At 37.2% G+C, this 17,089-nt stretch overlaps 3 protein-coding genes across 7 annotated transcripts in view; 2 read left to right on the forward strand and 1 right to left on the reverse strand.

Annotated features, from left to right (window-relative positions):
• TRPC3 (transient receptor potential cation channel subfamily C member 3) overlaps positions 1-3,549 on the forward strand; it is a 73,097-nt gene extending 69,548 nt beyond the window's left edge. For 3 of the 5 annotated variants that reach the window (XM_050792625.1, XM_050792626.1, XM_050792624.1), the window contains 2 exons: positions 145-220; positions 2,696-3,549. In XM_050792625.1, coding sequence (XP_050648582.1) covers positions 145-220; positions 2,696-2,838 — 219 coding nt within the window. In that variant the 3' untranslated portion in view covers positions 2,839-3,549. Of the gene's footprint in view, positions 1-144; positions 221-2,695 lie in introns of those variants that run through there. The other 2 variants (XM_050792627.1, XM_050792629.1) reach the window with 2 other exon arrangements.
• The window catches only part of LOC126955751 (signal peptidase complex subunit 2-like), a 705,796-nt gene that overhangs the window by 208,401 nt on the left and 480,306 nt on the right, over positions 1-17,089 (reverse strand). The window lies entirely within an intron of this gene.
• Positions 12,167-17,089, forward strand: part of BBS7 (Bardet-Biedl syndrome 7) — a 55,301-nt gene continuing 50,378 nt past the window's right edge. The window contains 2 exon segments of the mRNA XM_050792630.1: positions 12,167-12,344; positions 14,594-14,659. Coding sequence (XP_050648587.1) covers positions 12,309-12,344; positions 14,594-14,659 — 102 coding nt within the window. The 5' untranslated portion in view covers positions 12,167-12,308.

The following is a 17,089-nucleotide window of genomic DNA, read 5'->3' on the forward strand; positions in this document are numbered from 1 at the left end:
CCTGCATAATTTTTCTATACATAGTTATAAAAAATTTTTCTCCCAAGTTGTTTGCTTTACAGGTATGTAAGCCTCTTTGGAAAATAAGATTCGGGGCACTTATGTATATCAGTGGAGGTCTAATCATTTACTTTTGCCCAACAGCAGATAATGAAAAGACTTATAAAGCGGTATGTTTTGAAAGCACAAGTAGACAAAGAAAATGATGAAGTTAATGAAGGTAAGCATCTCCAACTTGAGAAACATCCTTTTATAACTAACTTAATGAACCTGGAAAACTTCATATTGAGGCATACTTTAAAAATCCAATCCCAGGTTATAGTTTGGATGCCTCTCAGATGGGAGAAGGATCTTATGTTACATTTTTAAAACTTCATCTTTTAAAATAAACAGTTATTTAAAATATTGATCAGAGGCAATTTATCTCTACTTATAGTGCCCTAACTGATTCTTAGAATGTAAAGACTGACATCTTTCTAGCAGTTTTTTAATCCCTCTGACATAAAGTAGTCAGTAGTATTGGTTACATTTTCAGTGAGTTCACATTAGTGTTAACATTTTTCCAGTTAAGCAGATAAAAGAACAGTGACTCAAACTGAATTCATGTGCTCAGGAAAACCTCTATTTTGTTGTTCAGAAACACATTTTTAACCTGTTTTTCTTGTCTGGTGCTTCTCTTTTGAATTTCACTTTCCCCCCTGCCTCCTTACTTTAAGCAAGCTTATTTTTTTAAGGCATATTTGAGGCAGGGCATCAGTGTGGACTATAAAAATTTTTTACAAAAGTCTAGGAGATAGAGCTAAACACAGGCCCAGAGTTGGAAAGAAATCAACCAGGGAGAAATAAGTTGCCCTAAACATGGAAACTGTACCTTCCAACATCAATGAGATGCCACTAAATCTATCTACACTGATAAAAGAAGAAAGGGCTAAACTTAATAATATTGTTCATGGACTTTGAAGCCGTTACTTGATTAATACAAGGAATCTCTTTTAAATTGAAATCAATCTAATAGTATAAGTATGTAGAAAAGAAACCTGTGAATTTATAATTGATAACTAGCAAAAATCTAATCATGGTGACCTAATCAAACTGTCTCAGGAGAAAGGATTGGAATGAGGTTGTAGTTTAGAAAGCAGAAGTCTGATCAGTTGTACCATAACCTCCATGGGGGGTGGGGAGGGAGGAACAAAGTGGGAAGAATTGTATGGCCAAAACAGCATAAAAAACAAGAAGCATTTCCCAAGCCCTTGCACAAAAGAGGAAAATCAATGGGAATTTGGAGTTTTGAACAAAGTTCTTACTAAGAAAGTGTGTCATATAACCTCCTCATTTAATTAATGAGGAAATTAAAATCTGAAGAGTTTGAGTAACTTGTGTTTCCTGAATTGGCAGAGTAAATATTTAATACAACACATAGGTTGTAGTCTCCCCATGAGTCGGGAACAAGGAAGAAAGGATAGTAGAAGGTGAAATGGGGCAGGGGGTCCTCTATGATACTGAATGGTGTGAAAATCCACTCCTTCCACCGAAGTCTGCCTCATGATTTCAAATAAGATCAGTTTATTCCTTTTATATTGCCATATGCCAAAGGAAGCACTTTTTTTTTTTTTTTTTTTTTTGCCACAAAAGGCTCCTCAAATGTTTTGTATTTCTGAGAGTTAGAATTTTTTTCAAATAAAAAGGCTCTGACTTTTATGTAATAGAAGAATATTGAAATTATACTTTAAAGCATATTAAAGATACCAGGAAATATCATCAAAGGTGTGTTTCAAATGCCATTTTATTATAAAAAGCTAAGTCAATGGTTTGAAGAATCATTTCTTAGATTCAAGGTAAATTCTTGCTCCAACATTCACTTTTGAAAGTCAGTGATTTATCTACATTACAGTCACTTGCAAGAGAATCCAGTGTTTCTTTTCTTTTTTAACCAAATACTGCCTCTCCTTGAAGAGAATCCAGTTTCTAATTGCAATACACGTATGCTCTAAATATTGCCAAACTGAACTATGGGAACAATTTATTTTTATAGCCCAAACTTTCCTATTCTCTTCAAGAATATATTGCCAGTGGTATCATATCTAAACTCCTCAATTGCGCTGTTGCTTGTTACTTCCTTATACATTAATCCTTTATGCTGGACAAACTAATGTCTTCATGTCCATTGCCATTACCTTCCCTAATAAACACTCTCTACTCTTTTTTCTTTCTTTCCCTTACTTCATATTTGCCTTAAAATTATTTGCCTGTCAGACAGATTGATTCATTTTTAGTAAAATTTAGTTTTTCTAGGATTCCCTTTGATCCTAGCAATGGGAAATGTTTGATGCAGGTGTCAACCTTTACACTTGAAAGAAACAAAGGAACTCCCTTGTAGTCAGAAAGGAGATATCCTGGCTATAGATTAGTTAACAGAGAATCACCTTATGTTAAAAGGTGGGTGAACAAAAGGACAATACTTTAAGCCGAGTGTTACTCTTAAAAAATATAGCTGGACTATTTTTATAGCTTTTTTCAAAGGTCAGTATACCTTTAAAGACAGATGTTCCTTAAATATTTTAAAGAAAAAACTTTGAAGTAGCTACTTTGGAGATCTTATGAAGCAAATACATTGATATTGTAAGAATTTCACTCTTTGTTCTCTTCTACATGCAAAGAGCAACTTACCAATAATTTTTTAATATCAATACTATAGGTGAATTAAAAGAAATCAAGCAAGATATCTCCAGCCTTCGTTATGAACTTTTGGAAGACAAGAGCCAAGCAACTGAGGAATTAGCCATTCTAATTCATAAACTTAGTGAGAAACTGAATCCCAGCATGCTGAGATGTGAATGATGCGGCAACCTGGATTTGGCTTTGACTATAGCACAAATGTGGGCAATAATATTTCTAAGTATGAAATACTTGAAAAACTATGATGTACATTTTTAGTATTAACTACCTTTATCATGTGAATCTTTAAAAGTTAGCTCGTAATGGTTTTATTGTTTTATCACATGAAAATGCATTTTATTTGTCTGCCTTGACATTACAATGACATACCATTGTGTTGAAAAGCCCAATATTACTATATTATTGAAATTTTTATTCATTTTAAACTCCACATCTTTGCACTACCTGTTTGCCTCCAAGAGACTATCAGTTTCTTGGGGACAGGGACCATGTCTTATTCATCTTTGTGTCTCCAGCATCTAGTACAGTGCCTGGTACATAGTAGGTGCTCAATAAATGTTGAAACCAACTGAACTGAACTGCCAACAAAATAAAAATAAAAAGTCCTCACTATGTAGCATACCTTCCCTTGTCCAAGTTCTGAGTTCTGAAGAGATCTTTTTTTTTTTTAAATAGAAACTGAAGAAATTTTACAACCAGCTATGACTTGGTAAGACATTCTTAGAATTTTAGGTGTCACTGATAATCCTAGAACCATTGAGCCCCGAGGGAAGAGTTTAACAACAAAATCGGTTAATGGAAAATATAATTACATTAAATATTTAAGTTTCATATAATTATTTAAAACAACACATTAAAGATTTTTCTAAAATACAGACTGCTTGCTTTCTATCTTAGACTTACATTTGTCATTTTTCAGTAATGTGATTTTCTTTTAAGTTGGAGATTATGCAGGGTTGTCATTTTGTTATAACGGTCTATTTTCTGCCTCTGCTGCTTTAATGCTAAATGAGATATCAACAGCTGACTTCGTATCTCATCCGTGAGCTCCCTTCTGGGTTTTGGAGGGTCTGCTCATGGGAAGAAATAGGAAAGAGCAATGACTATGGGCGTACCTGGAAAGACATGACCAAGCATCCCCAGGTGTGTTTCAGTTCCTTTTGAGGCATTTCCTGCCATCATTGCTTACAACGATTGACATCTTTTTTTCTTATCAAAGGATTCCAATTCCACTTTCTATATAAAATAGATTGTGATGTATCTACGTATGCCTTATTACATAACTGAGCTGAATGCTGGTAATATCCGCAGTGCCTCTTGGGAAAAGGCATACAGACCAGTAAGTTCCCCGGTCGCTTCAGAGACCATAAAACATTCAAAGCATTTTTTAACCAGCTAGGTTTAAATCTCTCATAGAGTTATGTTTAGCATCCTGAGTCCCTTCAGTCAGTTGCTGTCAAGTCTTATAGGAATACGAATTGTGATCATAGCTCAAAGAGTTTCAGAGGTCCTTAAAACCAACTAAATACATGCTACTTTAAAATCATTGCTGTCACACAGAAAAGCTTTCTAGATGTGAAGACAGAAATAAGTGTTAAATGGAACTACATAAAGCTCTTTAAAGTTACTTCTTAATTTCTACTTTTTGAGAGTTAAATTAAGAAAGGAACTTTATACATTTTTTTGCTACCATTGTAGAATATTTCATTAACTTTTGTGCGATGCTAAGAGTATTTGTCTTAAACATTTTTAAGACTTCATGTTGTGTCTCAGAACTGAATAAAATATTGAATTTTTCCATTGTTATATGTTACCATATGTTATATTAAGGTAGTAAAGATACAAAGTTTCTATAATAGATATTTCTGATAGTTTTATAGTATGGTCCAGATTCCAAGTGTGAAAAGTTTTTGCTTATAGCTATGGAACTGAATATTTTGTAATTTTCTTCCTTGGGGTTGGAAAAAATGCTGAATGAAAAAGTGGCAGATTCAGCTGGGGACATTCAGCCTATGATCCTTGGAATCTGAAGATCAGAGAAGTATGAAGATAAGCCTCATGGTATCCACACGATGTGAATTAAAAAAAAAACTGACTTTTTTTTTTTTTTTTTTTTTTTTTTTTTGCGTCCATGCCCCTCACAACTGTGGAGCTCTTAACAGGCATTTTTTCTTTATTTACTATGTATAAACTGGTATAGTTTTAATATTTCATCTTTTTCCTTAACATTTCAAGGTGGTGTTTCAGAAGAAGGTGTGATGACAAAGTGTAGTGTGTGTGATTGATGTTTTTGATGCCCTGCCCAGATGCCCTCTACTGGGCCAGTGCACCTGTCTCCCATATTCTCCTGTCCAGTTCCTAGCTAATCACTTCCCCTGGAGAATTGCCCTCAGCTAAAAAGAAGCAGTTTTACCCTGGATGTGATGCCTCCAGCTTCCCATGGCCAGTGACTGATGGGGGGGGGCACAAAGGGCCGGCCCCATGTCTCAAGGTGGGGCCAACTATTTGGTGCAGTTCATGCTCCAGAGCTCCTGAAAGGATTAGGCTGATGCCAGACTCAAGTTGAGATGAAATCTTGGTTTAGCTTCTTCCTCTGCCTTTTCAAGTTTCCTTCCCTCCCTTTCTCCAGAGAGCATCCCCTTAATGAGTCATCACATCCAAATCTTGTTAGGTTTTGCTTTTAGGGAACTCACACTAAGAAGGTATTAATGTGGTAGCCTACGGTTGAAATGAGGATTAGTCGAGGGGATTGCTGTCAGAATTAGTCCTTCACTTGAGGATAAAGATAGCTCTGGGTAGCAAGTCCTTTCCCTACTCACTTTTAACAGATACCTTTGGGAAAACAAAGCTCAAAGTTGTTGGGGCAATTCAGAGAAGGGAGCGTTTAAACAGGACCAAAAACAACTTTCTAGAAAAAAAAACATTAATTAAAGGATTGTCAAAACCCCAGGACTCTTCTTTCCTTGGGACATCTCTCATTTTTTTACCTCTTTGCTATTCTTATTTTTTTCTCAGTTACAGATAAAATAAAGAAAAGAAAGCAACAGTCAAACTGCTTCTTAGACGTACTGTTTGAAAAGTTTGGTACTTTGTAAGTTCCTGCTATATTGAATTTACAGAGCACCCGTGACTTTATGGAAGTCACAATCTGTTCAAAAGTTTGGGTTCTTAGACTTGAAATAATGAGAAAACTTTGAAAAATGGTACACAATATCTTCAAAGAGTTTATGCACAATAAAAACTTTAAAATGATATGTTGTGATTATTAAAAGCAAATTTGATACAATTTAGGATAACTATCTTACCCAATATGTCAATATATTTATATTTCAAATGTGCAAGCCAAGTGAAAGCAGCTTTTGTAAATGGGATGATAAATTGTCTTATGGACAATATCTAAAGAGAACTGAAGCCACACTAATGACTGTGGTGTGGGACAACCCATTTAACTTCTCTGGTCTTCATAAATAGTTCAGGCAAACAGGGTTATGCTACATCAGGGGTTTCTAGTCCCTGGAGCTCATAGAGGTGTTTCAGCAGGTTAATATCATCCAAGGTGGTAATCTTTCTTTCTGTGTCTTTTTAAATTTTTTAAATAAACTTTTTAAAATATATTTTTAGAAATGGGTCTCCCTATGTTGTCCAGGCTAGTCTTGAACTTTTGGCTTCAAGCGATCCTCCTGCCTCAGCCTCCCAAAATCAGGCTGGGCACTGTGGTGCACACCTGTAATCCCAGCACTTTGGGAGGTTGAAGCAGGTCGATGGCTTCAGTTCAGGAGTTTGAGACCAGAAGGGCAACATGGTGAAACTGTCTCTACAAAAAATACAAAAAAATTAGCCGGGCATGGTGACGTGTGTCTGTGGTTCCAGCTACTCAGGAGGCTGGGGTAAGAGGATAACTTGAGCCCGGGAAGTTGAGGCTGCAGTGAGCTGTGTTCACGCTACTGCACTCCAGCCTGGGTGACAAAGTGAACCCCCCACCAAAAAAAAAAAAAAAAAACCTAAAATGGGTATCTGTAACTTTGTTCAGTTTAAAAAAGAGTTTGAAAATTTCTAAATTTATACCATGTGTTAGGGGAAACTAATGTTTTTACCCATGACTCAGTCATTCTGCTGACCACTACTAGCGTGTTGATGGTTTTAACTTTAATGCAGTTTAAATTGCTTTTATTTTTAGCCATAAGTTGTTTAACTTATAATGATTGCTTTAGCACCATAACATAAGGTTATAAATTACTGAGGTGCATGGTAATTCTGCACATTTGTCTCCAAAGTGGTCTTTGTCACATCTGAGAGGCAATCATCTTCTGTTGGGTTTTATAAAGACCACTAAGATGTCTATGATACCTTAAAACATCTTTAAAAAGAGGACACACAGTGGTAATTTAACTTGACATTTTCTTTATTGTGAATAAAAATTCCTCACCCTGCTAATTAATTAGTTGAGGAATACTTAAAATTAGTAGTTTGAAATCTTTACTAATCATTTAGAAACAAAACATAGTATGTACTTTAAAAATAATAAATTGCATTTTTAAATGCAAAATCAAAGAACTCCAAATATCATATTATGCAAACTTTTTGTATTGTTTTGATGCTATATCATAGCCTCATTTCACTGTTTTAAAATAAATTTGAGCTTCAAAACAAACTCTTGCTTTCCTTCTACACAATTAATTAAACAGTGGACATCACTTGTTAAATGGAAAATAAGCACTGCCAGCATTGTCTGTTTTTGTTTTTGTTTTGCCTATTTATTAGAATCATAGTATTTCTTAATTATTTGTATGAACTATTTTTTAAGATATTAACTCTTTTCTCCTATATTTTTGTTTTCATTTAAACATTGTTGTGACATATTGAAATGTTTATCTTTACTTTTGATTTTTTTTAAGTTAGTTTTTTGTTTGTTTGTTTGTTTTTTAGAGATGGGGCCTTGCTATTTTGCCCAGGCTAGATTGCTGCGCTCAAGTAATCTTCTTGAGCCTCAGCCTTCAAATAGCTGAGACTACAGGCATGTACCACCATATTGGCTTTTTTCCTTTGTGGTTTCTTCTATTCCTTTTGAGATCAGTTTCCGTCTGTCATGGGCTGAATTGTGTCCCCTCAAAACACGTGTTAAAGTCCTCGCCTTCAGTATCTCGGACTATAACTATAGTTGGAGATAGGGTCGTTAAAGAGGTGATTAATTTAAAATGAGATAATCTCAGTGGGCCCTAATTCAATATGAGTGGTGTCCTTCTAAAAAGACAAGATAAGACACAAACAGACATAGAGGAAGGACCATGTGAAGACACGGGGAGAAGACGGCGATCTACAAGCCAAGAAGAGAGGCCTCTGAAGATGGGTTTGGTTCCCTGTTGACACCTTGATCTATGACTTCTAGACTTCAGGACTGTGAGAAAATAAATTTCTGTGTTGAAAAGCCTCCCAGTGTGTAGTACTTTGCTATGTCAGCCCTAGCAAACTAATAATATATCCTCCAACCTCCAAAATTCTGTAAAATGCTATACAATTCTAGTTTCTTCTATCTCTTCTGTGGCTTTATTTTTCAGTTGACTTCTAAGATTTATCTGTATTTTTTTTCTTGAATCTAAATTGATGTATATTTCCCCCAAATTGCTGAAGAGCTAACCCATCTTCATATATTGTCTATTTTAATGTGGAATTATTTTAGCCTCAGAGAAATAATTGTCTGGAACATAGGGAAAACTTTTTCAGATATTGCTACAGTAAATAACTTCTCTTCTTAAGAAGCACCTCTTCTCAGGGATTTAATTCTTTTTGTTTCACAATTATTTGTGAACTCTTTCCTGGAAAGCCACAGTGGCTCATGTCTGTAATCCCAGAACTTTGGGAGGCTGAGGTGGGCGATCACTTGAAACCAGGAGTTCAATACCAGCCTGGGCAACATGGCAAAACTCCATCTCTACAAAAAAAAAAAAAAAAAAAAAAAGAAAATAGAAAAAAAAGAAAAAGAAAAACCACAAAAATCAGGAAAGTAGCTGTATCTGAACTCATCTGTACTTCCCTAGGCAGAGCTCTATGCGCGTTAAGGAAGGACTGATGAAAGTGAGTCAAAGAATGTCAGCTCTTAAATCGTGGGTCACTATGGGTCAGTAGTAGTCTGTGGGGCCCCGAGGGGCAGGGTTGGTTCCTGAGGCCTTTTCACAGCTGTCTGCAATTTTGAAACTATTTTCATAATACTAAGATGTGATTTGCCATTTCACTCTGCTGACATTTGCGATGATGGTACCAAAACAATGGTGGTTAATACTGCTAGTGCTTAAGCATAAATCAAAATAGTGGCTCCAAACCGTACTAGTAGACACCATATTCTACATGCCATGCACTGATAGGAAACAAAAACCATTTCATATAAAAATGTCCTTTACGAAGCAGCAACATTGTTAATATTATCTTTTTTCCTTTTTTCTTTCTTCTGATTCAGCCCTCATTTATTACATCTTAACTCTTGAATATGTCTTTTTAAATGTTCTATGTGATGACATAAGAAGTATGTATAAAATCCTTCTACTGAATACTGAAGTACATTAGCTGGCTCAAGGAAAAGCACTTGTGGGATTGAGCTGCTAGCTGAACTTGCTGCTTTTTTCATGGGACACTATTTTTATTTGAAGGAATTACTGACAAATTATGATTATTCAGACTTAGATATTTGGCATTTACTTTCTTGTGAATTCAAGAAGGGAACCTATCAGTTCAAGGAAAACAATCGACATTTGTTGCCAATGCGTAAATTTCAAACTTTCAAGCACAAATTTGAATTTTGGAAAATATGTATTCGCCATTCTAAGTTTGACAGATCTCCCATACTCGGGACTTTACTGATGAGATCCATGGTAGTACTAACAGATGGGATTTTTTGATGTTATGTAACGAAGTCACATTTCACATTGCAACTAACCTTTCAAAAAACTACCACTTGTTGAGTTTGGACGAAATTTTCTTCATACACATGAACAAAAACAACATATAACAATAGATTGAATGCAGTAGCAGATTTGAAGCTCCTCCTGTCTACTATTAAAATGGACAGAAAATAGATTTGCACACAGTACCAGTTATTTCATTTTATTTTTTGATTTTGGAAAATATTTTTAATTAAGATATTTGTCATAGGTTTTTAAAAAACACTAATTGCTTTCAGTTCTAATGTGTAATATGGTTAAAATCAATAGGTAAACTCATATAAACAAATGGTCTTCATACTTTCCAAAGCAATCTACAGATTCAGTGTAATTGCCATCAAAATATCATTACTATTTTTCACAGAACTAAAAAAAAAGTTCTAAAATTCATATGGAACCAAAAAAGCGCCTGAATAGCCAAAGTAATAATAAGCAAAAAGAACAAATCTGGAGGCATCACGTTATCAGACTTCAAATTATACTGCAAGGCTAGTTACCAAAACAGCATGGTACTGGTAAAAAAAAAAAAAAAAAAAAAAAGTAGACACATAGGCCAATGGAACAGATAGAGAACCCAGAAATAAAGCCAAGTACTTATAGTCAACTGATCTTCGACAAAGCATACAAAAACATAAATTGGGAAAAGGGCACCCTATTCAATAAATGGTGCTGGGAAAACTGGTTTAGCCACATGTAGAAGAATGAAACTGGCTTCCCATCTCTCACCTTATACAAAAATCAACTCAAGATGAATCAAAGACTTAAATCTAAGACCTGAAACCACAAAAATTTTAGAAGATAACATTGGAAAAACTCTTTTGGACATTAGCCAAATGCAACAAAAACAAAAATAAATAAATGGGACCTAATTAAACTAAAAAGCTTATGCACAGCAAAAGAAATAATCACTAAACAGTCCATAGAGTAAAATAAAATATTTTCAAACTGTGCATCTGATAAAGGACTTGTATCTAGAATCTATAAGGAACTCAAATCAGTTAGAAAAAACCAATCCCATCAAAAAGTGGGCAAAGGACATTTTTCAAAAGAAGATATACAAATCGCCAACAAACATGAAAAAATGCTCAACATCACTAAATCACCAGGGAAATGCAAATTAAAACCACAGTGAGATACCACCTTACTCCTGCAAGAATGGCCATGAGGCGGGCAGATCACGAGGTCAGGAGTTTGAGACCAACCAGGCCAACATGGCAAAACCCTGTCTCTACTAAAAATACAAAAATTAGCCAGGCGTGGTGGCGGGCACCTGTAATCCCAGCTACTCGGGAGGCTGAGGCAGGAGAATCACTTAAACCCGGGAGCCGGAAGTTGCAGTGATCCTAGATAGTGCTGTTGCACTCCAGCCTGGGGGACAAGAGCAAGACTCTGTCTTAAAAAAAAAAAAAAAAAAAAAAATTAGAAAACAGTAGATGTTGGCGTGGATATGGTGAAAAGGGAACACTTTTGCACTGCTTGGGGGATGTAAATTAATACCACCACTATGGAAAACAGTATAAAGCTTCCATAAATAAATAAAGGTGGAGCTACCATTCAATCCAGCAATCCCACTACTGGGTATCTACCCAAAGGAAAAAGACACATATACATGCATGTTTGTAGCAGCATAATTCGCAATTGCAAAGATATGGAACCAACCTAAGTGTCCATTGACTAATGAGTGGATTAAAAAAATGTAGTATATATATACACCATTGAATACTACTCAGCCATAAAAAGGAACGAAATAATATCTTTTGGCAGCAACTTGGATGGAGCTGGAGGCCATTATTCTAAGTGAAGTAACTTAGGAATAGAAAACCAAATACTGCATGTTCTCACGTATAAGTGGGATTAAGTTACGAGGAGGCAAAGACATACAGAGTGATGTAATGGATTCTGGGGACTCCAGGTGGGGAGGAGATTGGGAGCGGGGTGAGGGATAAAAAGACTACATATTGGGTACAGTGTACACTGGTGGGTGACGGGTACACTAAAATCTCGGAATTCGCCACTCAAGAGTTCATCCATGTAACCAAAACCCACCAGTACACCCAAAACTATTGAAATAAAAAATAAATAAATAAAAATGAGAGAAAACCCACAAAAAGCAAAATGGCTTTGTGGTCCTCAACGGTTTTTTAAGAGTTTTGTAAAGAAGGCCTAAGGCCAAAAGTCTGAGAACCGCTGCTTTAAGCTAACACCTATAACGGTGGAACCTAATTCTTCGCGGGACCCTTTCCAATGTCAGAGTGAAATCGGTCAGAATCTAGCAGGCTTAACTAGTTTTCTCTACAGCGATGAGGAAAGAAGTCCAGTATTAGACCTGGGCCGCGGTGAGGGTGGAGCCAAGGCTGCGTCTGGGGTCTCTGTGGAAACCGCCCTGTCTGAGTCTCCCAGACCTCGCGCCCTTAGTTCCTCTCCGCCTCTGATTGGAACACGGTATCAGTGGGCGGTGCTTCGGGAAAGGGACGGGCCTTCATATTCATCCAGGAGCCCCTCGCAGCAGCGTACTGACGTCACGCAGGACGCCACTGCCCTGTCGCCCCGCCTTTGCAGCCCAGGAAGTGGGCGCGGTAGCTGGAGCTGGATTCTGAGGGGGCGCGGGCGGCTTTCAGACTGGGTCGGAGGCCTGCGGGCCGGCAGTCTCTGTGACTCCTGTTCTTGTCCGGCGCTGCTTAGCCCCTCCGCTTTGTCATCATGGATCCGATTTTAAACCGAATGGATTATCTACAGGTAAACCCAAGGGATGGGGCGGGCACCGAGCTGGACAAGCCCAGCTCCCAGAGAGGATTCCTTCCTTCCACTGCCGAAAGTCTGGGTCTCCAGGAGCTGGTGCGGAGGCGAAGGAGCCGGGCTGGGTGCCGACCTCTCAGCACCCCGCCTTTGGGCAGCTCCCTCTTGTCTGTAACGGTCCGAGGGGACTGGGGAAAAGCGGCGCAAGCCCCCACGGTGCTGGCTCCTGCCGGTTCCTGAGGATGCTCTGAAAATGCTGACACGGTCTGATCCCGGATTCCCCCCAGGGCCCTTCTCCTCCTCCCTAGCCGTGGCTGCCTGAGGGCCTCTAATCCTCAATCTCCATCTCCACCCGTATCGTTCGCCGAAGCACCAGGCACTTGTTTCTTACTGTGAGCTGGACCGCACCAGGCAGATAATAGTAAAAGCAATGAAAACTGGGCCGGGGGCGGTGGCTCACGCCTGTTATCCCAGCACTTTGGGAGGCCGAGGCGGGCGGATCACCTAAGGTCAGCAGTTCGAGACCAGCCTGGCCAACACAGTTAAACCTCGTCTCTACAAAAAATACAAAAATTAGCCCGGCGTGGTGGCGGGCGCCTGTAATCCCAGGTACTCGGGAGGTTAAGGCAGGAGAATCGCTTGAACTCGGGAGGCAGGCTGCAGTGCGCCGACATCATGGAACTGCACTCTACCCAGGGTGACAGACAGAAGGGGGAAAAAAAGCCATGAAAACAGTTTAATGTGCATCTAGCTTATTCTAAGAATTTAGCGTACCTACCAACATATTTAATCCTCATAAGAATTTGCAAAGTAGACAATATTATAAATGAGGATCTAAGGGGTTAAAGAAGGTAAGTAATTTGCTTAGTAGCTAAAAATTAGGGATTTGCTATTTGAATCAAAGTCTCGGACTCCAGAACTGGTGTTTTTTTTTTTACACCACATTGCCTTTCAGAATTTCTTTCAGACCTAAAATTCTCTCTACCCCAATTCCTCACCATACTTTTAGGCCATCTCATTTCAGCTAATGGTACAAATGTTTGCCCAGTGAATTTTCTAGGGGTTTATGCTATGTACTTCCCACCTTAATATCTTCCATATCCAACTGTTCACCACATCTTGCTGCTTTTAACTCCCAAATATCTCTTGAATCTGTCCCGTGTCTTTCATCTCTATTACCCTCATTTGAGTTCTCATCTTCTCTTGCTTGAATAATTGAAATAACCTCCAAATTGGGCTCCTGAACACCAGCTTCATTTCCCTCCAAGCCATCCTTCACATCACTTGCTAGATTGATGTTTCAGAAATACAAATCTAAACAGATGACTTTAATACAATTTTCTGGAATTCAGAATAAAGTCATTTATACTATATGAAAGTTTTATCATGATGTGTTGTTTTCACCAATTTCTCTCCCATTGGTCCCATCCTCTTCTCCTAACTATACACCAGCAGTGACAGTTCCCTGCTGCTTTCATCCTCTGTATTTTTTTGTAAAATAATCTTCACTCGTTAGATTGGATATTATGGCCATCATCGTGTTTGTTATTTTAGCAGAAATCTATGTTGTTGTTGTTGTTGTTGTTGTTGTTGTTGTTGTTTTTGAGACAGGGTCTTGTTCTGTCACCCAGCCAGTCTGGAGTACAGTGGCATGATCATGACTCACCAAAGCCTCAAATTCCTGGACTCAAGTTATCCTCCTGCCTCAGCCTTCCAGGTAGTTGGGCCTACAGGCATGCACCACCATGCCTAGCTAATTTTTTATTTTTTGTAGAGACAGAGTCTCCTGTGTTGCCTGGATGGTGTTGAACACCTGGACTCAAGTGATCCTCCAACCTCAGCCTCCCAAAGTGCTGAGATTACAGGCATGAGCCACTGCATGTGGTCTTACGTTGCATTTCTAATAACTATAATCTATTTTCAAAGTTCTTGAATCACTTTGCTCAACAACTGTATGCAGTTGGAAAAGAAGGCTTCTAGAGATATTTTTAAATAAAGCATCTTGACAGTCATCTTACACAACTATTTTTGGCTTGGCATTAGGATAAATTTTACTATTTTGGTTGTTTTGTATATGTATTCTGACTAATATGACATATCTCATTAGAAAATAAGTTAATTACTGATAATAGTTATATCACTAATTTCAGTTTAACAAAAAGGTTCACTATAACCTAAATCTGCTGATCCTTTTAATCTCTGTAATAACTTCAAATTAAATTCACTAAGCACCTGGTGTTTTTCTTTAGGTGGGAGTAACATCTCAGAAGACTATGAAGCTACTTCCTGCCTCAAGACACAGAGCTACACAAAAGGTGCTGTATAGATTCTGATTTCTCCACTATTCGCTAGTACTGACAGAGGAGAGGCTCCTATTTCCTTCTTTATTATTAAGTTATTCTCTTTAAAATGCTAATGTTAAAATGGAAATGATTTTTTTTTTAATTTGAACAGAAATTGGAATACCAAGGGACATTTATAGACAATAATTTTCTTGGACATTAAAATTATTACATACCATTAGTAAATAGTGTAGGCAAACTTAAAAACCATACTCCATTTTTCTGTGTATCAGATGTATGAAAAAAGAAATATAAAGCAGAATAAGATATCAAGAAAATGTTCTCTTTAAACTTTCTCATATTTTAAAGTAATTAAATATTTTGATGTTAAACTTTGTACTTAACAACACTGATTATGTTTAAAGAAATATTGATCCTATGATTTCCACAAAACAATTACAGTTTCTTAGTAGACTAGCCAAGTATTTTAAAACTGCAAAAAATACTTTATCCTGATATATAAACATTTTAGCAAGATGAATCAACAGTTACACATAGTACTAGAAATCCTAGCCAGAGCAATTATACAAGAAAAAGAAATAAAGTGTATCCAGATTGGAAAGGAGAATCAAATTATCTCTGTTTACAGATGACATGATCCTATATATAGAAAAACCTAAAGACAGCTGGGCACGGTGGCTCACGCCTGTAATCCCAGCACTTTGGGAGGCCGAGGCGAGCAGATCGTGAGGTCAGGAGATCGAGACTATCCTGGCCAACACAGTGAAACCCTGTCTCTACTAAAAAAAAATAAAAAATAAAAATGAAAAAAAAAAGCCGGGCATGGTGGCAGGCGCCTGTAGTCCCAGCTACTCGGCAGGCTGAGGCAGGAGAATGGTGTGAACCCAGGAGGTGGAGCTTTCAGTGAGCCGAGATCGCACCACTGCACTCCAGCCTGGGCAACAGAGCAAGACTCTGTCTCAAAAAAAAAGAAAGAAAAACCTAAAGACTGTACCAAAAAATTTTTAGAACTGACAAATGAATTCAGTAAAGTTGCAGGATACAAAATTAATATACAGAAATTAGTGGTGTTTTTATACACCACAAACTAGCTGAAAAAGAAATCAAGAACTCAGTCCCAATTATAATAGATAAAAGATAAAATATATAGTAATAAATTAACCAAGGAAATGAAAGACCTCTACAAGGAAAACTATAAAACACTGATGAAGGAAATTAAAGAGGATACAAACAAATGGAAAAACATCCCATGTTCATGGATTGGAAGAATTAATATTGTTAAAATGACAATACCACCCAAAGCAATCTACAATTCAATGCAATCTCTATCAAAATACCAATGTCATTCTTCACAGAAAGAAAAAAAAATCTTACAAAAGGAACCACAAAGACCCCAAATGGTCAAAGCAATCCTGAGTAAAAAGAACAAAGCTGGGGCATTATACTACTAGATCTCAAAATATACTAGAAAGCTGTAGTAACCAAAACAGCATAATACTGGCATAAAAACACAGAGACACAGAGAACATAAAACAGAATAGAGAACTCATAAATTAGTCCATATCTACAACCAACTGATTTTTGACAAAAGAGCCAAGAACACCCTCTGGGGAAAGGACAGCCTCTTCAATAAATGGTGCTGGGAAAACTGTATATTCGTATGCAGAAGGATGAAACCAAGACTTCCACCTCTCACCCTCTCACCCCATATAAAAATGAACACAAAATGGATCAAAGACCTAAATGTGGCCAGGTATGGTGGCTCACACCTGTAATTCCTGCAATTTGGGAGGCTGAGGCTTGTGGATTACTTGAAGTCAGGAGTTCGAGACCAACCTGGCCAACATGATGAAGCCCCATCTCTACTAGAAATACAGAAAATTAGCTGGTAGTTGTGGCAGGCACCTGTAATCCCAGCTACTTGGGAGAGCAAGACTCCATCTCAAAAAAACAAAACAAAACAAAAAACAAAAAAAGACCTAAATGTTAATGCTTTAGGACATTGGTCTGGGGAAATATTTAATGAATAAGACCTCAAAAGCACAAACAACAAAAGCAAAAATAAACAAATGGGATCATATCAAACCAAAAAGCTTCTACACAGGAAAGGAAACAACAAGAGTGAAAAGACAACCTATAGAATGGGATTTAAAATATTTGCAAACTACTCATCCAACAAGGAATTAATATCCAGAATATACAAGGAACTCAAACATACCAATAGCAAACAAACAAGCAATCTGATTAAAAAGTGGGCAAATGATCTAAACAGACATTTCTCAAAAGAATACATACAAATGACAAAAAAATAGGAAAAAATACTTATCATTAATCATCAGGAAAATGCAAATCAAACCACAATGAAGTATCATCTTACCCCAGTTAGAATGGCTGTTATCAAAAAGACAAGAAAACAAAAAAACAAAAAACAACAAATACTAG

Source organism: Macaca thibetana, chromosome 5 (assembly GCF_024542745.1).
Source record: "Macaca thibetana thibetana isolate TM-01 chromosome 5, ASM2454274v1, whole genome shotgun sequence".
In the NCBI taxonomy this organism is placed as follows: Eukaryota; Metazoa; Chordata; class Mammalia; order Primates; family Cercopithecidae; genus Macaca; species Macaca thibetana.